At 40.4% G+C, this 23,669-nt stretch overlaps 1 protein-coding gene across 1 annotated transcript in view; it reads right to left on the reverse strand.

Moving 5' to 3' along the window:
- RFTN1 (raftlin, lipid raft linker 1) overlaps positions 1–14,836 on the reverse strand; it is a 97,700-nt gene extending 82,864 nt beyond the window's left edge. Inside the window, exons 1-2 of the mRNA XM_044449362.1 lie at positions 14,574–14,836; positions 2,609–2,761 (exon numbers count right to left, since the gene is read on the reverse strand). Of these exons, the coding sequence (XP_044305297.1) occupies positions 2,609–2,753 (145 nt within the window). The 5' untranslated portion in view covers positions 2,754–2,761; positions 14,574–14,836. The remainder of the gene's footprint in view (positions 1–2,608; positions 2,762–14,573) is intronic.
- Positions 14,837–23,669: the final 8,833 nt, after the last annotated feature.

The raw sequence follows: 23,669 nt of genomic DNA on the forward strand, positions 1-23,669 counted from the left end.
GGTCCATTTATTTTTTACTATACATTAAGGTAGAGGACCCCTAATCAATATCGGGGGGGGGAACAGGAACCCCACCCCCATGCTGGTTCTCAACCTGCCCCAAGGTCTCTGTACTTAAAGTACCAATAAAAGAGAGACATACTGTAAGATACAGATTTAAAGTAATATCTGTTTTATTCCTTATATAGCATCAGTGGTAGCAATGATGTGAATTCTTTTTCACAACCCACTGTAGAGTTCTTTTCCTCATATTGATTTTATTTTGATTACCTTTTCTTCCTGCTAGAAAGATCGAAAGGGGTGAATATCTGTTGATATATGGTAAAATTTACTTGAATTAAATAGGCTTATTTGGTTTATTTACAGCATTTCTACCCCATCCTTAACAGCGGCTCAGGATGGCTAACAAAATCCAACAAACAATAAACAAACAGAAAAAGTACAATCCGCATAATGCAATAAATGGTATAATGCAATAAGTAAGATAGAATGTGGCTAAGCATGAGAATAAAAGTAGTTAAAAATTAAGTATTAAAATGTCAGGTAAATAAAAACGTTTTTACCTGGCTCCGAAAAGTATATAGCATCAGCGCCATGCAAACCTCTCTGGGGAAGCATGTTGTTGTTTTCTTCCAATTAGCCTTGTGTGTGTGTGTGTGTGTGTTAGAAGTGTAAAATATTATTCTAATGCAAGTTTTGCTTCTTTTCTTTCTAATGAAAAAGTAAGTCTCATTTTATCCTAAATTTGAACCCAACACACTTTCTGCATTTTACACATCTCACAGCATCTGGATTGTATTACATTCCTCCCAGTCTATTTTGTTCTATCCTACTTACCGAAATATAAAAACTATATAGCCTATTGTTGGGCTTTGCCAATGTTGTAAGACAAAACTAACCCATATAATTCAGCAGACTCAAACAGAAAATGGTTGAATTTAAAATAACTTCAAGCTCATTCTAAAATCTGTGGATAGAAGAAATATTTCTATGGTCAAAGTACTTGATGTGACATTAAGTTAACAGGTATAGCACAAAATATACATTACTATCCCTGCACAATCATAGTATCTTTATTTTGCACACTGTGTGATTTCAAAAGGAAGCACACTATAATTTACTTTTTAATACAGAATCTTTATAATGCTTCCATCTCTTCCCCAGTAAAAAAACATACTAACAAAAGTTTAATACTAGAGAAGAATAAAATGTCATTTTTATAGATTTGTTTTGAAGAAAATTAATGTCAGTTAAGTTACAAATCTAAGTATTGTTAATGTAAAACAAGAATTTTTTTCCACATGACAATGGACTTGACCAGAGAACACGACTACCTCATTTGCTAGCAAGTTATTTTTAGCACAAGTGATTTTACAAAGAAACATCAAACAGGCAGGAAATGATGTAGCATGCACAGACTTATGAACCTGAATTCTAGTACAGAACTAGCAGCAATTAAGAATACAGTTAAAAACAACTTCCTGCTTTGAACTTTAAATGGTTAAAAAGCAAAGTTTTCAAGTAGTTAATATACTGTTCTTTTATTTCTTGATAATCACATATTTTAGTCACTCATGCAAAATAAAAATGTAGTGCAGAAGCGAAAAGTCACAGCAGTCCTTTCCTATTTTAATTATGTGGGGTGCCACAATCTGTGAAAAACAGACAACACAATTTATAGTCAAAAAATAAGTGTTCATGCACAGGAGAGAATAATTCTGTATTTATTCCTGGCAGTTAATGCTGGTCCTCAGAAAATGATTTCTGCAGTCTCAAAAGATTTTCTGGATTTCATTTAAAGGTAGGTCTAAACAACTGGGTCCCTCTCTGATGAGCGCCAACAGCCATCTGTGTGAGTGACTTTTTAAGGGCCAAATCAGAATGGAAGTTAATGTATGTTTAGCAGTCATGTCATGTTATTTCTGAAACTGATTTGCAGTATAAAGAGATGCCTGGACCCTTTTCTCCCCGAACACAATCCCAATGAAAATCTTGCCCTCCTGATTTTTATTTTTAAATCTTGAAATGGTTGTTAAAGACACATTTAGCATGATGTCTAGTTTGTCCCTAAGGTCAAATGATCACTTTCCAGAAGCTAATCCACTGTAGATTCTGAAGAGGTATGGAGAAGTCAACATTAAGAAGTCAGGACAAATTCTGTTGCCAAATATTCAACTGAGTAGGAAAAAATTAATATGGGGGCTAATTTTGGCTTGCATGTGCCACACACTCTTTTTCAATTGCCTCAAGAGAACCTGATTAGCAGGGATAGATGAAGCAATGGAATCCAAACAAGCACAAATGTTATTCTAATTAGCAAACCAGAAGACTAAAGTTGCCACCCTGTTAAAACCTTCATCGAGAATCACTGACTCTTGTCCTCAGGGCACTTCTGATGGCTGATATTTTGCACTATTTTATACAATTGAGGGAAATAATAAAGCTATTTTAGAATTGGAAAAAATAAGGCAGAACGTAACAATTTGCAGAACAACAAACAAAAGATTTACAAGCTGTGCAAACTTATCCACATTCCTTATCAACATGAATAATTGCAACTATCCTAAACAGCATGGTTTTAAAACCTAAAAATAGAAAAGAGACTTACCATTGCTTAAAGTTGTAAATTCCAGGAAATGATATTCATAGAAGATATCTATTTTGGTTTCTACTTGGGGCCTCTTCAAAGTTGAATAGATATTACCAGGCCGCTTTTCATCATGTTTTTCCAACTTGTTTAGTCCACAACCCATGGCAAAAACTGATGACAAAAAGATGGAGAAAGCACTGATTAGTTAGACCAGAGTATCTTTCTTGCCACAAACAGTAGTTTTTACTACATCATACTACCTTTTCCATGTGCCTTTCAGCAGTTATGATTATAGTTCAATTGTGAAACATGCATTATCATAACAAACATACAAAGGGTGTGTTTCACTTACATATTTGAAAGTGTTTCTCAAATTCTAGCATCTAAAGATTTCAAAGGAATGCATACAATTCACAGAAACATACAAATAAGAAGTTAATATATAGACTATCTGCATAAGAAGGTCAACTACAAAGGAAAAGCTTTCATAAACGAGTCTGCCTAAAAATGAAAAGAGCTGATGTCTAGTGGCAAGGGAAGATTATTCTATATAGTGTGTGCCACTACACTAAATACCTGCTCTAAAAGACTGTAGAGCGGGCCTCGGATGTATGTAGCACCAAGTATCACAGGGGTCTACAGTAGACAAAGCAAGCTCTCAGATAACCAGATGTCAAGCTATTTAGGGCTTTATATGCCAACAACCAAACTTTAAAATGCACCTGATACCAAACAAGCAACCAGAGCAGTTACTTTGGCACAGAAATGCTGCCAATAGGTCATCCCACTCAACTGCCTAGCAGAAACAGCCTGTTCTGGCTGCAGTTTCCAAACCAGCCTTAAGAATAACTCCACATAAAATGCATTCCAATAACCCAACTTCAGTTCCCAGACCAGTATTGGCAAGTAATCCTGGTCTAAGAAATGCAATGGCTGGTGTACCAGTCAACCCTGATAAAAGGGTGCTCCGAGTTATTGAAAGAACTTTCTTTCCCAGGCTTCTTAGAAAGAAAATGGGCCTGATCCTTCAGATGAAGTGAAACACCATCTACAACAGGTAACCACAGTCAACCACAATGCACAGGAACCACATACCCACAATTCCTTTGCCTTGCCACAATTCAGTTTACTTCAGTTTGCTGGCCCTCATCTAGTCCAGCTTCACCATTACACCTGATTCAGAAGTAAGTGAGAAATAAAGACTACATTTTTCTGAAAAATGTTTTTTAAACTGCAAATACAGTAATGTGAGCTCTCTATAACTCTTTATATAGAGGAAAATTAAAGTTTTCTTATCTTTTGACAGATTATCAAATTATTCCTCCATGAATTTAATGACCTTAACATTCTTAAATCATTCATATGTTTAACCATATGGAAAAACCAAAAATGAAAATCTGTGTCCAATTGTACAACTGTTATCAAAATGAATGTAATGATACAGAAAGGACACTAATGTAAAAGAAAAAAAGCCGTATCAAGTTCTGCGGTTGATTTCTTTCTAATGGCTCCTGAATAATGAAGGGTCACAACAAGAGCAGAACATTGTCACACACACCCCACCTGCCAGTTCTAAAATTTAAAAATGAACTCACTCATTTCATGGATCAGCCAACTCTGAAATCCTTAATTTATCGTTTCCAAGACACACTGAAAACTAATTTGAATTCTTTTGCCAACAGAGAGCAAAGCTTTCAGAAAGTATTGAAGGCAGCATTAGGGGCAGACTTGGAACATGGTATGTTATCCAATGGCAATTCAAGGAGCTGAGGAAAGCAATCTTGACCGGATAACATGAAGATGACAAGAATGATGGACCACTCCACCAGCCACAGCTTTCCCTTCTCCAACCACTCCTCCAGACCCTTTTTCTGACTGCTGCCTATCTGCAGGATTTCTGAAAGTATAAGGGTTATACCTGAGTTAGGGCTGGGACAAAAACAACCTCCACACAAAAACATACACATTCAGACATCACAGAAAAAGGAAGCATAAGGATTATACCTGAGTATTGGACTTAAGCTTCAGCTTATGGATAGGGCTAGGAAAACCTGGATTCCTGAGCATGGAACTAGAACAACAGAAAGAGCTATCTATAGGCATACCTTAAGTGCTGCCTTTGTCTGAATGTGCAAAGATTACATTCACATGTTATGGTTAGTGTTAAGGTTAGCATTATGAAAACCTAGTTCCCTGTGCATGTCCATGGGTCTGAAAATAATCTTGTTTGGTCAAAGAAAGAGAGCAGTCAACAAAAAAACCCCTGAGTGCTATCTTTATCTATGAAGCCTGAACAGACAGAGATTCAACCTGGGTATTAGGGTTCAAATGAAGCTTCAGGTTAGGCTTAGGAAAACCTGGATTTCTGCGAATTACTGATGACCTAGAACTATCATTGAATGGACAAGGAATATGAGCAGTCAACAAGTGCTTCCTTTGGGCATGGTGTCCAAATTGATAGGGATTATACTTGAACAGTAGTGCTGGGGTTAACCTTCAGTTCAGGATTGGCATTTGGAAACCCTGGGACTCTTTGCATGTCCATGGACCTGAAATTAGTCATGCCAGTGGAAATACAAGAAGTGGGCAACATGAACACCCTAATCATGCTAGTGGCAACAAGAACATCATGCTTTGTGCATGATGTCTGAATGCACAGGGATTATACCTGGCTGTTAGTGCTGTGGTTCAGCTTGAGGTTAGGGTTTGAAAGACTCAAGTCATGATGCATGGCCAATGATCTGAAAACAGGCTAGACTACACAAACGGAAATAGCAGTCAGCAAGAACCCCTTGACAATGCACATTGTCCAAATGGACAGCCATTGTATCTGTGCATTACAGTCTAGGTAAATTTCAGGTTAGGGTTTGGGTTGAGAAAACCTGGGTTCCTATGCCTAGCCCAGGGCAAATGCAACATGAGCTCAACAGGAACACCATGAGTTCTGCCTTTGTTTATGCTATCTGAATGTGTATGGATTATACCCAAGTATTAGGTTTGGAGTTCTGCCTGAGGTTAAGATTAAGGAACTTAACCATGATAAGTATGCAAGTCAAAGGATGCAAAATTATCCTTGACTGGCAGACAAAATGAACAGTCAAGAAGAAACACATTAATCCTACCTTTACACATGCTACCTGGATGTTATAGTTGGGGTTAAGGTTGGAGTCTGTTTCAGTGCCTGAAAATAATCTGGGTTGGGCAAACAATCAAAAAGAACACCTTTTGTGTGGGCTTTATGCAAGATGCCTGAATCTACAGGGATACTACCTAGGTGTTTGGCTTAAGTGTAAGCTCTGGGTTAGTGGTTAAGAAACCCTGGATTCTTCTGCATGTCCAGGAACCTAGAAATACCATAGACTGGACAAGAACAGAGGCCTATCAACAAGAACATGGTGAGTCCTGCCTTTCTGCATGATGTCTGAATGGGCAGTAATTTTATCGAGGTGTTAAAAGTTCGAGTTCAACTTCAGGTTAAGAAAACCTGGATTCCTATACATATATAGGGGTTTTGAACTACCCTTGACAGGGCATGAAAGGCAAGTCCAAAAGAAAACCTGAGTAGTGGCCTTGTTCATGTGGTCTGAACATATAGCAATTATACACTGGCGTTAGGGTTTAGCTTAAGCTTAGCAGTAGGGTTGGGAAACTTTGATTCCTGTGTCTGTTCCAGGGATTGAAAGTAGCCTTGATCAGGTAAAAACAGTAAGCAACAACAAGAATGTCATGAGTGCCATCTTTGTGCATAATATCTAGATGGATAGGGATTGTTATACATCCAATCTGCACAAACAACTGGTGGTTGAGAGAAAAGAATGGAGCTAGAAAAATAGGAATTCCCCAGACTGCCACACTGCTGAATGGGAAGAATCTGAGGAGGGCCAACACGAGTTCCAAGCCTGTGGTTTTGCTCCTCTTCCATCTCTCAACTCCAGACATATTCAAGAAGGACCTGAAATAGCAAATTACTTTGTATGCCAGAAAATTAGCAAATAGTCCACCAGCTGGAAGTATCTTAACCAACCACATCTTTACTATATGTATTGACCCAACTTCCAGTCCGCAATAACATATCCCTCTCACACTTGTGTTTCATATTATGCTTTGTTGTTCTGATTAACTGAAGTAGAAACTGAAAAAGATAAAGATTGCATGACAATGACCTAAACAGAATGAACATTCCCATGACTTCTTCACATGACATGGCTTAATACATCTGGCTGAACACGGAAACTTTGCTCTTGCATGACACTCCCATGTACTCCCCCCTTCTCCATGCAGCTGAGTGCTGGTTCACACATCCCTCCATAGATTCATTTTGCATATTTAACTGTTCAAGCTAGACTATTTGCAGTATCATATGGATTTCCATGCGGTGGTGATTCTACCATATGGAAATTCCTGCTCAAAAAATCAGCTTTGTGATCTCACAAGGTTTATTATGCAGTGCTACACCTGTCAGCCATATAGACAACTTGAACAAGCAATTACATGTTAAAAGGAGCACACTGAGGGAAAATTACTAGCAGGGTTGGCAGTTTAAGGACAAGTGGGGCTAAGTAACAGAAAAGAGTCTCTTGGTGTTGCTCAGCACTGAAACCTCTTTCCTAACCTTCATCTCTCACTTGCTCAGGCCATGGCGGTGGCAAAAAAGATAGATAGGAAATGCCACTATTTAACTGTTCACTGGCACACTGCCTGTCAATCAAGCCATGGCAGCAGCAATGAGGAAGAGGATGAGGAGAAACAGCAGCTGGTGGCCATGTCAGTGACAAGGCAGACTCACTGTAGGAGAGTGCCTATTGTGAACGTCTTCACAAAGGCCTCTCAGAAACCTGTAACTGCCACTCATTAATGGACATAAGAGATAGTAGACTTAAAAGTAGTGCAGGGAATGACAAATTTAAGAAAGGAATTCCTAGTCTTTCTCTAAAATTTGTCTCATCTGCATCTCCAAGCTTAGGCAATACCAGACCCAAATACATTCTCTGCCCTTTCAGTGGGTTATGAACATTTTAGTTAATTTATTCCTATAGATATGAAAAAGCAAAACTACAGAATTCAGCAAATGGCATTCAACTTACGAAGAACTTAAAGTATAACTGCCAGTCACAGATGACCTCCTATTCAAGCAATTAAGCTGGGACTTGGTGAGTAGAGTAAAACTGGTTATCTAAATTAAGCCTCACCTATTCAACTATACAGAAAGAGTCCTGCGAAAATGTAGCATTAAAGTTCAGTAGCCCTCCACAAATAAAGCAGCGGGAATATCTGCAAAATTTATGTCAATGTGTTTAATACAGTCAGTTGGACTGGCTCTATCACTGGGCACAATGAGGTACCTGCCTCAAGTCTCATGATGATAGAGCAGCAGCTCTTTGTTATTTTATGGTCAGGAAGACAGAGTAGTGCATATGAGATTTTCTGCCAAAACAAATTGTTTGGCCTTGGGAATAATGTATCTTGATACTGGTCACATTGATTGCCACTGGCTTTCCTGCCTCAGACAGCAAAATATCTTTGGTCAGCACTGCCAGTGACTCTTCTCTACCACAACAATATTCCCAGGAACTGAACTGCATACACAAAAACAGGGATGTTGCAATATTTAAATGCTGTATCAGCTGTATATGTGACAGATTTACTGGTATTTCTAAAATTATCTGGAGCATTTCCTTGACGGAAGAACAGTTTTCTTCCCTGCTTATCACGTTAGGAGCCACGGAGTTGCTGTGCAGGATTTTCGTACACTGCCTTTGCAACTGATTCTTTAATGATGATTTAGAATGCATACATTTAGAAAACACAAACTTACATTCTCCTCCACATGTCAGGATAGACAAAGGAAAACATTCATGGTAAAAAAAAAAAAAAAAACTGCTGAACAACCCTTTCCTGTTCTTTTGAGGTCAAGTTAGACAAGTCCAAAATAATTTAATGATAAAAGTTAATATAACTTTCAAGCAACTAATAGAAGTATTCACATCTGTGACCAATGGGATTGTGTACTAGGAATACGTTTTAGAGCTTAAATTCCAGTATAAAAAGCTGACACTAATAGATACGAAACTACTGAGCAGTAAAAGGCAAATGTATTAAGACTGTCCCAGTTCCTATGCACGTTTTACAAGGATTAGGAATCTCAAAACTGCTTCAATTATAGCATTGAGGAAACATGAACCCAGATCCATCTCCCTTCAACTATACAGTAAATACTTACTGGTAAGTATTCTAATTCTGACCACAAACTTGTGCAGCACTGTACTACTTAATGCACTGCAATGACTCCAAAAGTATTTAGCAGCCTAAAATGGATGCAATGTTACAGCATTTAATGCAAACTATGAAAACACTGGTTATGTAAAGATAAACGGGATAACCTTTTGTCAACTTTTTTCAACTGCAGATTTCAAGTTACAGTATAATTAAATCTTGACCGAAAGAAATGGCCAAAAGCTTTAAAAAATAAAATAAAATCTATCACCTAGTTCACTCAGCTGGCTTGATTACCTTGGAGAAAGATCTCGTTCAATTTGTTGCTCCAGAAAGGATTAGAAAATGCTGTAGAGTTGCCATGCTGACTCCCAGGAAGGAATCAATGTTCCTTACATCACTTAACAGCAACCCTCTGGCCATTCTAAGAGCACCACACATGCACTCAAAGGGGAGTCCTATTCAAATACCATTTTTCAGAAGAATACATTGTACTGAGCACATCAAGGGCTAGGACACCTCCTGGTTCTGAAAGGGATGCAATGCACTGCTGTGTGAGGAAATATGCTATAATCTCCATTCTCTGGACAGACATTCACATGTGCCTGAAAGCACTGTTATTTGCACATTTAATAAGTCGTCTCACTTAAGGCTAAACATCATTGTACAGCATACTGCCTAATTGCGTCTGTTCAGCAAATGAAAGGAACAATCCAGGGATACCATTTGTATGGCTTATGAAATGGGTCACAGCTTTATTCATTTGGAAAAGGACTGGCAGAAGCATAGGACATGGAATCTTGCTAATTTTCCTTCCTGGTCTGCCAGCCAGGTATGTTGGTGGTGGATGACAAGCTCAGGGATCCAACATGGTGTACACTACTAACATGAGTAACTTTCCCTGCGACGTGGATATGGCAAGCTCACAGCCAGAAATGCTGCCCTGATCTTGGTGCCATATCCACCCAGACCCCTTAAAGGGAATCTCATACAGGGAAACAGGCGCCCCACCCCTTTCCTTCCAAATTGTTCCAGTCCAATATCTACCACACTCTCCATAGTGGGGACTTAAAATACAGAATGGTCCCTCATACATGTTGTGTGAGGTCTATAAAAGCAAATACTACTACTACTACATCACTCAGCTCATATACATGGACTAATCCTGCAATGAAGAGAGCAAAAACCCTGCCCATCCCTTTCTTACCTCATGGAATGTAAGTAAAAATTCCTTCCCAAATGTAATAACAAGTGACTAAATTCTGTCCACTGCAAGACCTACTAATGACAAGGTAGGTGAGTGGAAAATTGGTGACACCATATCATCCTGTGAAGCTTTGTTTTATGGACCTCAGGTGCACCAGAGTGGACACAGCTCCTTCTCAGAGCCAGTCCCAGTGAGCTGACTGGTTCAGTGGCTGAGTGGTGTTGGGCCACAGAGAGGAACTGCTGCGCAGGCTTTGCCACTGCCTTCCTTTCCCACCACCAGGGCCCACATGTGCTCCCAAATGCTGGTTCCTCATTAAACAGGGATTTCAACTGGCTGTCCCATTAATCAACAACCACATTCTAATCTTTGAAACCGAAATGTGCCAATAATACCTACATTATTTCCTGACAAATAAAACATGGCTTGAAAAAAAATTACACCCATTATCTGTGTGATCGTATCTAAAAATTCTACTGAAAAACTTTCCAACTATAAAAAAGTGGAACTTGCAGTATAATGTTGCAAAATATGCTCACTTCCTGGTAGAAGTGCCCCTCCCCTAAGGTTTCATCCAGGAAGCCACGCATTTCTCCAACCCTCAGCTTCACCACACTCCATTTTTCCTTTTGAAGAGACAGCCAGCATTCTGCAGCTACAGTTGAGGCCCAGTCCTCACTGAAATGCTTTGGGGTAGGTTTTTAAAACTGAACTTCTGCAAACTTAGTAGTTCTCCTCAGCATGGCAGTACCACCCACTTGTTTCTCTTGTTTGGCTCAGTTTTTGTCAGCATTCACCACTTAACTTGGGTATTAGAGATGCATCTGGTGAAGTGGACAGTGTCCACAACAGGTTATGCCAGAATAAACAAACTGGTTAGTCTTCAAGATTCCACAAGACAATTGTTTTCACTGCTACAGACTAAGACAATACCTGCTGGGAATAATTAGAGGCAGTGGTATCAATCCATGCATGGAATATACATCATGCTTTTCTGTTTGAAGCAGCATTCCTAAAGCATACTCAGTCCATTAACAGTCACCCTGTCTGCAGTCCACAGTGAGCAAGTACCAGAGCCTTACTATCAGAACCACAGCGGCATTAAACTTTTATGCAATTCAATGCTAGGTTGGTTTGGTGGGCTAGCAGGAACAGGGCCAAGCAAGGTAAAGGGAAGAAACAATCATAACTATATCCATATACCCACTTAAAGAAATTTTGGACAAAAAACAATTGAACGAAGTATTAAACAAAAGTCATTTTTCCAGTTGTTCAAGTCAACCCTTCTCTAATACAATCTTCTACTTTACTTATAGTTCATAAACTAATTATCAGTGCATATCTATTACTCCAGGACAGCATTAAAAATCAAACAGAGATAAAAAATAACAATCCAGTTAAAACTATAATACACAAATGGAGGGGAAGCAATTAAAAAATTCACAAAAAGTAGACTGAAATAAAAATGTTTTGTTTATTCATTTTTTTCCAACAATGTGCTGAACTCATTTCTTGAGGGAGAGTCCTACAGGTATGAGGCCACCACCAAACTAACCCTGTCACTGGAATCCATCAAGCAAACAATCTCTTATCATTAGTCCAGCAAGCAGGGGCTTAGCTGCTGATCATAAATCCTTGGACTTGTAGATGATCTTTCATATCAAAGAAAGGTATCATGCATTCCAAGCACATGAACAATCTAAAAAACCAAAAGTAGTACTGCAAATTAGCCCAGAAACAAATAGCCAGTATAACTGATCCAGAATTGGTGTAATAAGGAGCACATTATCAAAATCCAACCCAACTATAGCCAGAGCATGTATAATTGTGGCAAGGACTACTTTTTGGAGCTAGGGCAGTGGAATCTGAAGATGGCGAAACACACTTCCGGCAGCTTTGATCACCATCAGGGACAGTGCAACCTTGCCCAGGCCATACCGCATGTATACCTTTATCCAGAAAAGAGAAAATAAAAAGGACTCTGCCCTGCCTGGATTAAGTTTTAGCTGGTTTTCTCTCATTTGCCCCAAGCCAGACTCCAGGCATCTGTTTGGAATGAGACCGCCTCCTTACGATTAGATGGTAGAAATACAACATAGAGCTCTGGGTCAGCAGTATAGTGGTGACACTGCAGCCCAAACATTCAGATGACTCCTACATTTTCATGTCCGTATTTAAATCATCAACTAGATAAAACCTTGGGCATCTCAAAGGCCAATGGCGAAGAGGTTCGTTTTTTATCCCTCCAGCTCTATGTATGATCAGTAGCCCAAAACCATTCTATATGGCAATTACTAACTGTTGGCGTTTACCATGGAAGCTTCTTGTATCAGGCTAAATGAGTACATACAGAACTCCACATCTAAAACTGTGTTCTGAAAATGCTAAACAAAAAGTAGGTCTAGAATTAAACTGCTAAAAAACATAAGTCTTAGGGTTTTATTGTGATGTAAATTAAACATGCCGAAAGGCCCCTTCTGACTCACTCTGTTTCTATGTTTCTATGTGATGGCTCAACCACAACTTCCTTTAGTTTCAGGTGTTTTTGTGCTTGACATGAAACAGAGAGGGTTTTTTTCTTTATACCATGCACCTCTCAAAGAAACATACATTTACCTGAAATACAAAACAAGCTCTTAAATTCTAATTCTGGGGCCTCCAAGATGGTGCCCACAGATGCCTCTCTTACCACCTGCTAGTGTCCCTGCTCCTGATATTTATCCTAAAATTTTTAATACTTTTTAAACTAAAAGGCTACCTTGATGATGTAAAGCAAAGGATTGCCTCCCAATAGCATCTTTATTTTGTTTCAAAAGAGTGATTTTGTGTTTTAGTACTCAAGACCACATCACTGTTTCGTACTAAGGTTTTTGGGCAAGCTACTTTTCCTTTAGTCTCTCTAGTTTGCCCTCTGGGAAATAAGTACTTTGTGACTAGTGATGGCAAACATTTCATAAATGGGCAAACCTTACTAATAGCAGCAATTTTATGAGTGCCCACAACACATGCAAAATTCCATATATGCCACTGACCCCAAAAGAATGGGAACCCATGTTATCCAGTTGTATTTCAAACTAGGAGCTGGAGTGCTTAAACACAAAGAAACATGCTGTGCTAATACTACCTAGCCTACTGTGCATTTGAATTGAATGTTCAAGTCTGGTTCAAATTTTAAAAGCAATTAGCTAATTGGAAAATATTGGCTTGATTTTTCTTAAGATTAAAATATCAGCAAACCAGTAAAAGCTCATCTCATCTGTCTCACAGCAGCTTCTAGAATGCCTGAAAGATATCCATAGGTCTCTACAAACATGGGTTGATTGACAGGTCCAGTTCTGGACCCAAAAAGTTCCAATTCCTTTTCTCTCATTGAAAAAGCATATGATTTATGATCATGACATTTTCAGCCCACCACCACCTCGTAAGTTCAGCATACATTGGGTCAATCTTCTGTGGAAAAAACATCAAAACAGAACATGGATTTTACTGTCTCATTCTGATTCATAAAAATCTTTCACAGGGATTACACAAAGTAATAGCGAAAGCCACATTTCCTCCCTGTATTTCTGCCTGCTTTCAGCTACACCTCCCACTGGGAAAGTATAACATCTTTACAGCAAGTTACTGCCACTGGCAATAGATTAAGGTCAGTGGGAGGAAAAAAATTAAGCACACAGTTGCAGTCCTGATGTACATGCACACATTTATACGTACTAATGGCATTTCTCCCTCCCCAACTGTTAAGCACAGGCTTTCTTCAACCGAGTATGGGAAGTGGACAGCATCCAGTAGCTTACAAAGCAGGTATAAAAGCCCTTGTTTTCTTTCCTGTTATTCTCTTGCTGAGTGCTATAGTCAAGTTTACATTGACAAGAGTAGGTTCAGAAACGATCCTTCTCAAAACTTCCAACAGAAATGCAAGAATATAGACAAAACACAAGCTCTATTCCCCAACCCTCTCTCTTTCTCCCTCCCTTCGTCTTTTAACCTACTCCAAATTCTTCGACAGAAAAACGTCAGTGGCTTCTATCAGTCCTAAGCAACGGAAGCCCCTTCTTGCCTGAACACGGGGTTCCGCAAAGACGGCCGACACACGCATGCATGCAGCCGCCAGACGACTGAGCACCTCTCGTCCTTTCCATCTCCACTCACTCAGGCTCACACATATGGTTCGACTTCGGATTCCAAAACCGAGGGGCGGAATCCTTGGCTGCACTGAAACTCGCGGCAACGTTGCCAAGCCAGCTTCAGTACAAGCCAGCGTTTCAGCCAGTTGTGTTGTTGCTTCTCCCCAACAGGTCGCCCACCGTGCTGGCAAGAGGGGGGAAAAGCAGCCTTCACACCTGTAAACCGTTCACGGGAACCTGTCTAGAAAAAAGAGACCGCATTCATACGTTCACGCGTGGTACTCCTGCCTCTCACCGCCTAACGGTAAAGTTTGATGAAGCGCTAATCGCCAGCTAAGGAATTGCGAGTGCGGAAAGCCAGCCGCTTCGTCCGAGAAACGCCGCGCCTGCTTTTTCACCCCCTCCCAAACGCGCCTCATGGGCCTCGCTTCCCTACCTGAGGAGTTGTCTTGGCGTTTATTTTTTTCCCTTCGCCCCTCCTGCTCCTCCTCACAGCCGGAACAGCGACCCCGCCGAGCAGCCGCTCGCCGCGCGATTCATTGCAAAGCAAAGTTTCTCCTTCGCCGCCCCCTCGGGGAAATGCGCGGCGGACTTGGCGGTGCTTCAGCAGAGGCTGGAGAAGAGCGGGCTTAATAAGCGGGACTGGGAGGCGCCTCGTCTCAAGGGGGAGCGGCGGGCGCTATTTCTCGCCCAGCTCGAGAGAAGGGCGGGCGGCACTTCTTCCTCCTTCCCACCACACGACAACGCTGCTGTGGGGGTGGGTGGCGGGGAACAATCGACGGGGCTTGCTTTTCTGCTGAAGAACGACGCCCTCGACCCCCCCTCCCCAAAGAGTTGCTTTCCCGAGGCCAGGACGCTCCCTCAGAGCACGCCTGCCTAGCAGTGTCCCCGCCCAGAATCTGGGACTTCATCCAGAGTGACTATTGAGTGTTACAGCCTAATCCGACCAATCCTGTCGGTATGTTTCCCTAGTCCAGTGGATGAGTCCCGGGAGGCTCGGACTTGCGCTAAGCAAACGCGCGGGTAGGTACGTGACGCCCTGGCGCTACACGTCGCGCCGCACGGCCCGACCCACCTCCTCTGCTAGCCCGTCTCTTTCCTCACAGCACCTCACCCGTCGAGCGTAAAATAATAGCGGGTAACCTGGTTAAGATTGTATATTTTGAAGGACACCTTTCTGGACAGAAGGGTGCATCGTTCCCGAATCTGGTAGCTTCCAGATGAGGTACGCTGTAACTCCCAGTACCCCTCGGCGAGCGATGCTAGGAATTGTAGTGCAACACGTAGTTGTAATGCATGTACAAGTACAAGAAGGAAAAGAATGCAAGGAAGAGAGGGCTCTCTAGCTGTTGGCTTGAAGACAGCTTTTTTTTTTTTAAACATACAAGGAGGCGCCTGCTTTCGGTTTCATACAAAACTGAGATCAGCGCGCTACACTAAACGGTTTCTTTTCTGCTAAAGAACCTCTAGGTGGCAGTGTAATTCAGTGGCATAGCACAAGTACATAAGTCAAGAAAGGACTCGGAGGATGAATTTTCCAAACACAATTGTGCTCATTAGACACAGCAGCAAAAGTGGAGAGCCACAGCATAATTTAAAGAACTCAGACAGCTGTGCATGCATAATAGATGGCTTATTTAGAAAAACCTTTGTCATTGGTGACCCTTATGTACATTTACAAATACACAGCACACTTTTACACATTTATTCAGAATTAAGTCCCAGGTGGTTGCAGTTCAAGTATCTAAGACTGCAGGTATAAAGATACTGTACAGCAGCAGAAATCATAAGCTCCGTAATGCATCTAGCAGCAGCAGGCAATTTCTGTCTACCAATGCCAATCTTTTGCTTCTAGTATAGATAGGTGCAATATTTCCAGGGGTGGAATTGTAACTCAAGAAGATAGCCCGCTCACTTCCCACAGCTAATGAGGCACCTGCTTGTCAGTCTGCCACCATCCGGTTTAGAAATATGCACAGACAAAGTAACTCAAGAACCTGACCTCATCCAGACTACACATCAACTTGCAACATGCAAATATGTATAAAGCACAACCTGCATATATAAATAATCAAGAAATTAAAGAGTTTGTAAAATGGGTAGAAGTTACGCATTTTACAGTTAAAGTACAGGAGTAACATGTAATTTGTGAAATATTACTGTTATTTTTCTGTCAATTGAACACAACTTCTCCTAACCTGATGCCTACAGATGTTTTGAACTACAGGTCAGGGTGACCAGACTGAGGCTCAGAAGCAGCATGCAGCTCTTTGAGTTTATTTTGCAGCTTGCCACCTGGAGCAGCCACTTACCACTCACCCATCCAAATTCCACCCATTCTAGGGAGAAAGAGTCAGCAGTAGTACACAAAATTCTATAGCCAAACCACCAACCTAAATTTAAATCATCTCTATCCCATTGCCCCAATGAACTCTTTGAATATTAAAACTCATGTCTCCAACATAGTGCGCAGTAATACCTGCGGACACCTTTCTTGGTACCCTCCAGGGGCTCTGTTCCTCTTGATTACTATGTCTTTAAACATTTCTGGGGGAAAAAACCCCCAAAATTGAAGGTGGCATGCTGCCAAATGGAACGCTTCTCTGCTGCCATCTTTATTTTGGTTCGGAAAGTAGTTTTGTGTGGGGCGAGCAAGTCAGATCTCACCTTTGCCTTGTACTTAGGTTCTTAGGAAAATTGCTGCTTTTATAGTTCCATCAGTTTGTCTTCTGAGAAATGAGTGTTGTGCTCTCCAAGTCCACTATGATAGTCATTTTGCAACAGGTAAGCCCCTCCATGGCAGTCATGTGGCAGGAGCATTCATGAGACTCCAAACAGACCTCCAACCTTTCTGGGTCAGTGGGTACTAATGCATAGCAAATAGATTCTGTATAGAGTACTTAAGTCCATTATCCAAGGGTAAAGGGGGGCTCTGTCAAATGGCAAATTTGGGGTAACAAATTATCACCGTACTTTATTTTCTACTGCTAAGGGCACTATTTGCATTGTCTGCATTGGGGACCAAAACATCCTATATTATTACTGTTACAAAAAGGCCATGTCGAAGATTATAGAAGGTTGTGATTCAAAATTGCATGTTTACTTGGAAACAAGCTCTGCTTTTATGTATTTAGAGAGTGCAAATACAATGCTATGATAACTGGAATGGATTTCACAATACTCTGTTTACATAATAATTCCGTCAGATTACCCTTTCTAACCTACTTGTCATGTGCTATAAAAGACACACACATGTGTATATATAAGGCCCAGGCTCTTCTCAAGGTCTTGCTTGGTGCTACCACATGAATAGAAAATAAGCCCCATTGACAGCTTATTGAGAATAGATCTCATTTACAAATAATGGATAATTTAAATTATGCCATGTAGCACAAGATAGACCGGGGGCGGGGGACCTGCCTAAAGCTAAAGACATGAAACAGGCTTCTTTCTTTAGTTATAAAAACACTGCCATTGCACATACATTTTCCAGTCATTTTCCTTCTGATTTTTTTATTCTTTTTATCTCATTTTTTCTCCTCTTAAATTTTCCTTTTTGCATTTGCACTGTTTTCTTCTCTCACCCTATTCCTTTGCCTCATCATTTTTTGCCACTCATTGACTTGTCTAGCTTTCTAACTATGCGAGAAAGCAGCGTGCACTCACAACAGGGGGGCCATATAATTGCACAGGTTCTTGATAGTGGTGTTAAAGCACACGGGGAAGAGCAAAAGTGCAGTCTTTCCAGCATATTATTACAAGGCGTCAGGTCAGCAGCAGTTCCAGATCCAATCTCAGGAGCACTAACAGCAATGGCTTCTAATATCACAGCATCAGTGAATTTGAACATCAAAGCTGTAACTTGAGGAATATCTGGTGTCAAAGTGAGTTAAAGTTAAGTTAGAACTTAGAGGATGTGTGTGTTTTCTAAAAATGATGGCAGCTTATAGCATTTCACCAAAATTAAGCTTTTTACAGTGCATTTTATTTTGTTCCTGTCGTGAAGCATACTTTAGAGATTTTTTTTATATATCTCAAAATACAACTTACAGAAGCCAATGGGCTTACAGAGGAAATTGAGGCTGAAATCTGCAGCACAACTCCAAACTTCTTTTGTCTGGCCCTGATACACTTCATCTTCCTAAATAAGAAAATGTCAGTAGAGACACATAAACTGCCAAATGTTAATTACATAATCTGTTGAATGCAAAAAATGTGATGGCATAAAGTATCAAAATCCAGAATTCCACCTGCATTAGTTGCTGGTAGTTTACATGCACCCATAATTGCTGTAGCTTTCTACTGTAAGATAAAAATTCAGCAATCAGGTGTGATAAATGTATGCTGCTGTGCCTTTCATAATTTTATCTGTTTGGATGGTAATAGTTTCCATTTGGGTTATTGGTCTCTGATTATTTGAACAACAAGGGGATTTGATATTATTCAGTTTCATGTATCTGTATCCATACCTGTCAGAGGAACTGTACCATTCTACATTCTTTTAAACTAAAGAGGCCTTTAGGATTACCATGTCTTATATTAGCAACATTTATCTTCATTGTAAAACAGTAGGTGATTTAGAAATGCTTGGTGATAGGGTAGTCATTAAAATGGTAACTGAAATAGATAATCCATTCCTTCTTTAGCAATAACAATTTGGAAAATACAGTTGAAACAGCCACCTAATTCACATGTAATGACAAACCATTGATTTAAAATCTAATGGGTTGTTGAGGATGTGTGGTTATACTATCTGCAAGACACCCACCTCTTCTGCTTTACAGCACAACCTACAGTCTGCCTCTTCATAACATTAGGCAGTGTGATGACTGCTGGGTTGTTAAGGGGACAAACAGTGGTTGGTTTTGGGGTGGACTGCTGGGTCAGCCCTTAACCCAGTGATCCACGTTTGCACATCATGCTGCACAATGGAGCCAATGCTGGGTTATGTCAAAGGAAAAGCCAAGTACACCACAGACAACATGCCTCAGTATGTGTGAATAGTCCCAAAGTCCTCCCAGATTTTGAGAGATTTGAAGGAAAAAGAACCAGTGCAGTGATTATCTTTTCTTCTTGCAGCCTTAGGCTACAATGATAATCTGGAAGAACATGTCCCATTCTGTATTTAAAATCAAGTATAATAAAATGTATGCATCCTATAGAATACACTTAGATTTTTAAAATTTATCCTTTTGTACAAGTACTATAGTGTGGTTTAAGCTGCCTAAAGGATAACTAATCTGCATTCTTCTTTTCCATTGAGAGTACAGGAAGGCACTATTTATAGTACAGAATAGCACTTGGACAAGAAAACAAGCTATCTACTTTTCATAAAACATTTATGTTTGCAAAGTGTTCCTTTCAAAAGGGGTCACGGTTTACACCTCTAATTTTTCTGTTACATGGTTCCAGATATTTTGCATCCTTCAATAATTTATATCTAAGCCATATAAATACTCACTTGCCTAGTAGCATATGGTGAGTCAGAAAATATTCACAGTATCTTTGTGTAAGATTACATCTCTCCACTTCTGGCAAAACACACATTCAATATTTCCTGTAAGATAGCTTAGTTTTTCTGACTACTCCCAGAAACTTTCTCCACTAGCCAAATCGGGTTCAACTATATGATGAAGCAAACAGGTCTCCTACAGACCCGCATTGCATCCCATGCACTGCTGGGTTTCCTCAGTGCTGCTCTCTAGTATCAGATGTTGGGAAAATTTGGATAAATCCTGGCAGAAAAACACTGCTTATGTGTGCTTTTCTATTATAAATCAAACCTGCATCAGCTTTCCAAGCCAAGACACTGTTTAAAATGGCACTCCTCCCCACTCCCTTTTCTTGCTCTTCTTCTCCCCTGGAAGAATTTGATTTTCCATTCAGTTGATTATACAATCACAGCTACAATGTTGCTGCATAATTCCTGCAGGAATTCAGTTTACCAGGAAGTATCTATTTTGCTAGCCTAGAGCACTCTGTGCGCCTAACCAATCAAAGGTGTGGATGCATTACTCAGGGTTTGAGCCTTCCTATAATGGAATAGAACAGATGAGCTTATGAGTTCATGAATGGTTTCTCAATAGCCAGAATTTACATGTCTAAGCAGACTCGGAGATGGGTTCGAGTTTCTAGAATTTACTCAACTGAAATGTCAAGACACAGCAATTAGAAATATTGTCACTGTATGTTTGGCTGATCTTCCTTATTTGTTCTGTATATGAGGACCTCAGAATTTCATTGTAATGTCCGCATCCTGTCATTAATTGCTCTGTACCTGTGTATGGCATCAGGAGAGTATAAAATGCCCTGTACCTCGCAGTTGAGTCTACCTCTGCCTAGTAATGCATTATCATGAGTAGAACCTGCAGGGAACCTGGGCTTAAATGTCAAAGCAGCAGAGGTTCGAATGTTTGATCTTTCCCACGAGTTTGTTTCATCCCCAAATTGAAAACCGAGATTCTGTCACAGGAAAGCTTTTGTCTCTCAAGGTTGCTTGTTGGATGCAGCAATAGCCCAAGCTTTTCTAGTTATTTCTTCATCTTGGGCCATTATCTGTACCTTATTTCACTTTATGTTGAATAGAGAATTGCTTTAAATATTTTGATACTAGTGAATTAGTAATTTACAAAGTCTTCGTATGTCACCTGCCCCTTGAGGGAAGGGTAAAAACTCATTGGGAGGGCACACACTCTACATGCAAAAGGTCTGAGGTTTAGTCCCTTGCTTCACCAAGGACAGCTGTGAAGACCCACAGAGAGCCAGTGTAGATAGTACTGGATGAGATGGAATAATGGTCGGACGCAGAATAAGGCAGCTTCCTATGTTCATGTGAGGTATCCTACCTGGAGAGAGAAACATGAGCATGCAATCTCACTTTATTGTAGCTCTAAAAGTTTTCAGGGTGTGTCTGTCAGCAGGAATAGTTCCCACAGGCACACATGGGAAGCAGGAATATAGAATTGCCTTCACCATTTTGGCACCCTGGCAGCAAATCAGTACTTCAAGTATCTTCATGTTATTTTTTTTCTTCGTATTCTAAACATGGAGCATAGAACCTCTTTCATCCTGAGGGTGAGATTCCATTTCAGAGAAACTCCCAGAGACTGCATTCCAGTGGTGGTGGGACTAGAAACAAAAGATGCAGGCTAGAATACCAGAATATTGAAGCTTAAAGCTTCTACTGCCAATAACAAAGTCTTAGAGGAAGCATTTCAACCTTTTAGAAAGGGGAAAAACTGCCCCTAAGCTGGGAAATCACTAAATGACCAGGGGTTTAGGGAAAGGAATGAAGCCAGGAGGCGTGTGATCTAGGAAACCTCAAGGGGGAGGGAATTGGGAACCACAGGGGGCCTGATGGTTTTGGATCCCTGTTTTGAATATTTACAACCCATGATAGGTACCACAGAAAGTAACAAGAGGAACTGGAAAAATTAAATATGTAGGTATTAGTATACAGCAGGCAATTTAGCACTTTCCTACTATAACCAAAAACACATGTGCCTGTATTTCTCAGGAACAGAGACTAAGCATTAACTCATCACAGAGTAAGATGGTTCCAGCTGGGACTTTCAGTCAAGCAGTGGTGTATATAAATTAAATGGCAGAAAGAGATCTGAGACAATTCTTACCAATACCAGGATGAAACTACATTCATTGGGTACTAGGTAACACTACACTAGCCAAAAATTCCTACAAGAAAGAGAAAGGGTGTGATCAAAGGAAGGAAGGATTGAAAGTTTATGCACTATTAAACTGATAGAAATCTTCAAGCTACAAGCTTTCTAATAAATGAATGTGATAACAGAAAAAGATGGCATTTGAATTTGCATGTATCAGTGAAGAAAATGAGACATTTGAATCATCTGTTAATGAAACATGGAAACCAAGACAAGGAAACATATTGGGCATGGGTCCTCAAACTAAGGCCTGTAGGCCGGATCCAGCCTGCTATGCCCATTTAACCAACCCACCCCACAGGTTTTGCATTTGTCAGGTGCACACGCGGGCACACAGCTTGCTCATGAGATCATTTTGGACTCGCTCGGAGAAAACAATCTCCTCACAACCAAGCCAGCGCCATGCCCCCCGTCCCACCTCATGTGCATGCACCCCCCACCCCCTCACCGGCCTATGCCCCCCCCACCAGCACTGCCTTGGCAGCCTGTGCCCACCACTGGCATCTGTCAACTGGCCCCCTGTAGAAAAAAATTTGAGGACCCCCGATATTGGGTGACAGAGGATGGAAAGGCTGTCAGACCAACCACACTGTCTCCCTTGGTTTCTTCCTTAACTTGGTCTTATTCAATAAGAAAGGCAGGATGGGATAAAAATGGGAAGTTGGCTGCACAGGAAACAGCCTTTTTATCATTATAATGCAAACCCAGCTGAAGTTAATGCTCTTAATTTTTTTAAATGACAGAATGAGAAGCAGGTGGAATAAAATAGTGATGGTCAGCAAGTTAATAGGGCCAGAGATGTTCAACTGTACAACAGCAAGCACAGAAAAGTCCAAGAGATTAAAGGGTGGGCAGTTATATCTAGACCTATTTGCAGGTCTGAGTGATTTACAACAGACTAGATAATTCTAATTCCTACTCATTTAGTAACAGCAACAACATGACTGTCTCACTCTGTAATTATGCTGCTGAAATGATGAACACTTAGGGAAATCAGGACTGAAATTATGTGGAAGGAAGGAAGTTTTCAGAAAAGAAAGGCCCAATTGGATTCATGAAGCCTTACTCCCAGGTAAGCAAGTATAGGCTTGCAACCTAAATGCATGCTTTTGTATCAGGTTTGAGGTATCTTGGAGTTCTACTAGAAACCTACATAGATCTTGCAAGCCTGGAGTAAACTATTACTAATTAGCTGAACAGATGGAATGACAAGAATTGGACAAAATATTAAATGAATCAAGGGACTCAGTTAGAAATGAAAGGTTGTTTAGAAAAGACCAAATCAAGAATGTGGCTAAGTGAACCAAAGCTGGTGATTTGTGATAAACAGAATTAGAAAGAGCAGGGCTCAGAATGGAAAATACCATGGAGATACTCAAAGTAGGAATGCTGGAGTACTATAAGAGACAATAAAGATAACCTGATCAAAACTGGCCCTAAAAAGGATGATATAGTATCTTCCACAGGGTGGTGGATGGGAGACAGAATGAATAGATTGATTTTATCTATTCAGGTTCTTGTATTCTAAGGTCCATCTAGTTTGGCAATGTTCTTTCAATATTGGCAATTGGATTGGTTTATTGCTTCTCTTCTTCACTTCTGCAATGTACTTGTTTACCAACCTCTTGCTCTACCCCATAACTCACTAAAGGGGCCTTGGGAGGGGAGATGTCTTGATCCAGAGACTCTAAAAGAAAGGTGCCTATTGAGGGTGTCTTGCCTAAGGACTTTAAAAAGGCTGAAGCCAGGACTAAGTAAGTATACTCCATGAGAAGAAAGCAGGTGCTAGGCATTACAGGCTGAAAAGTACATCAGCAGTGCCATCAATATCAATAAGCAAAGACAGCAGAAAC

This window comes from Varanus komodoensis, unplaced genomic scaffold (genome assembly GCF_004798865.1).
Source record: "Varanus komodoensis strain SLA01 unplaced genomic scaffold, ASM479886v1 scaffold58, whole genome shotgun sequence".
Classification (NCBI taxonomy): Eukaryota; Metazoa; Chordata; class Lepidosauria; order Squamata; family Varanidae; genus Varanus; species Varanus komodoensis.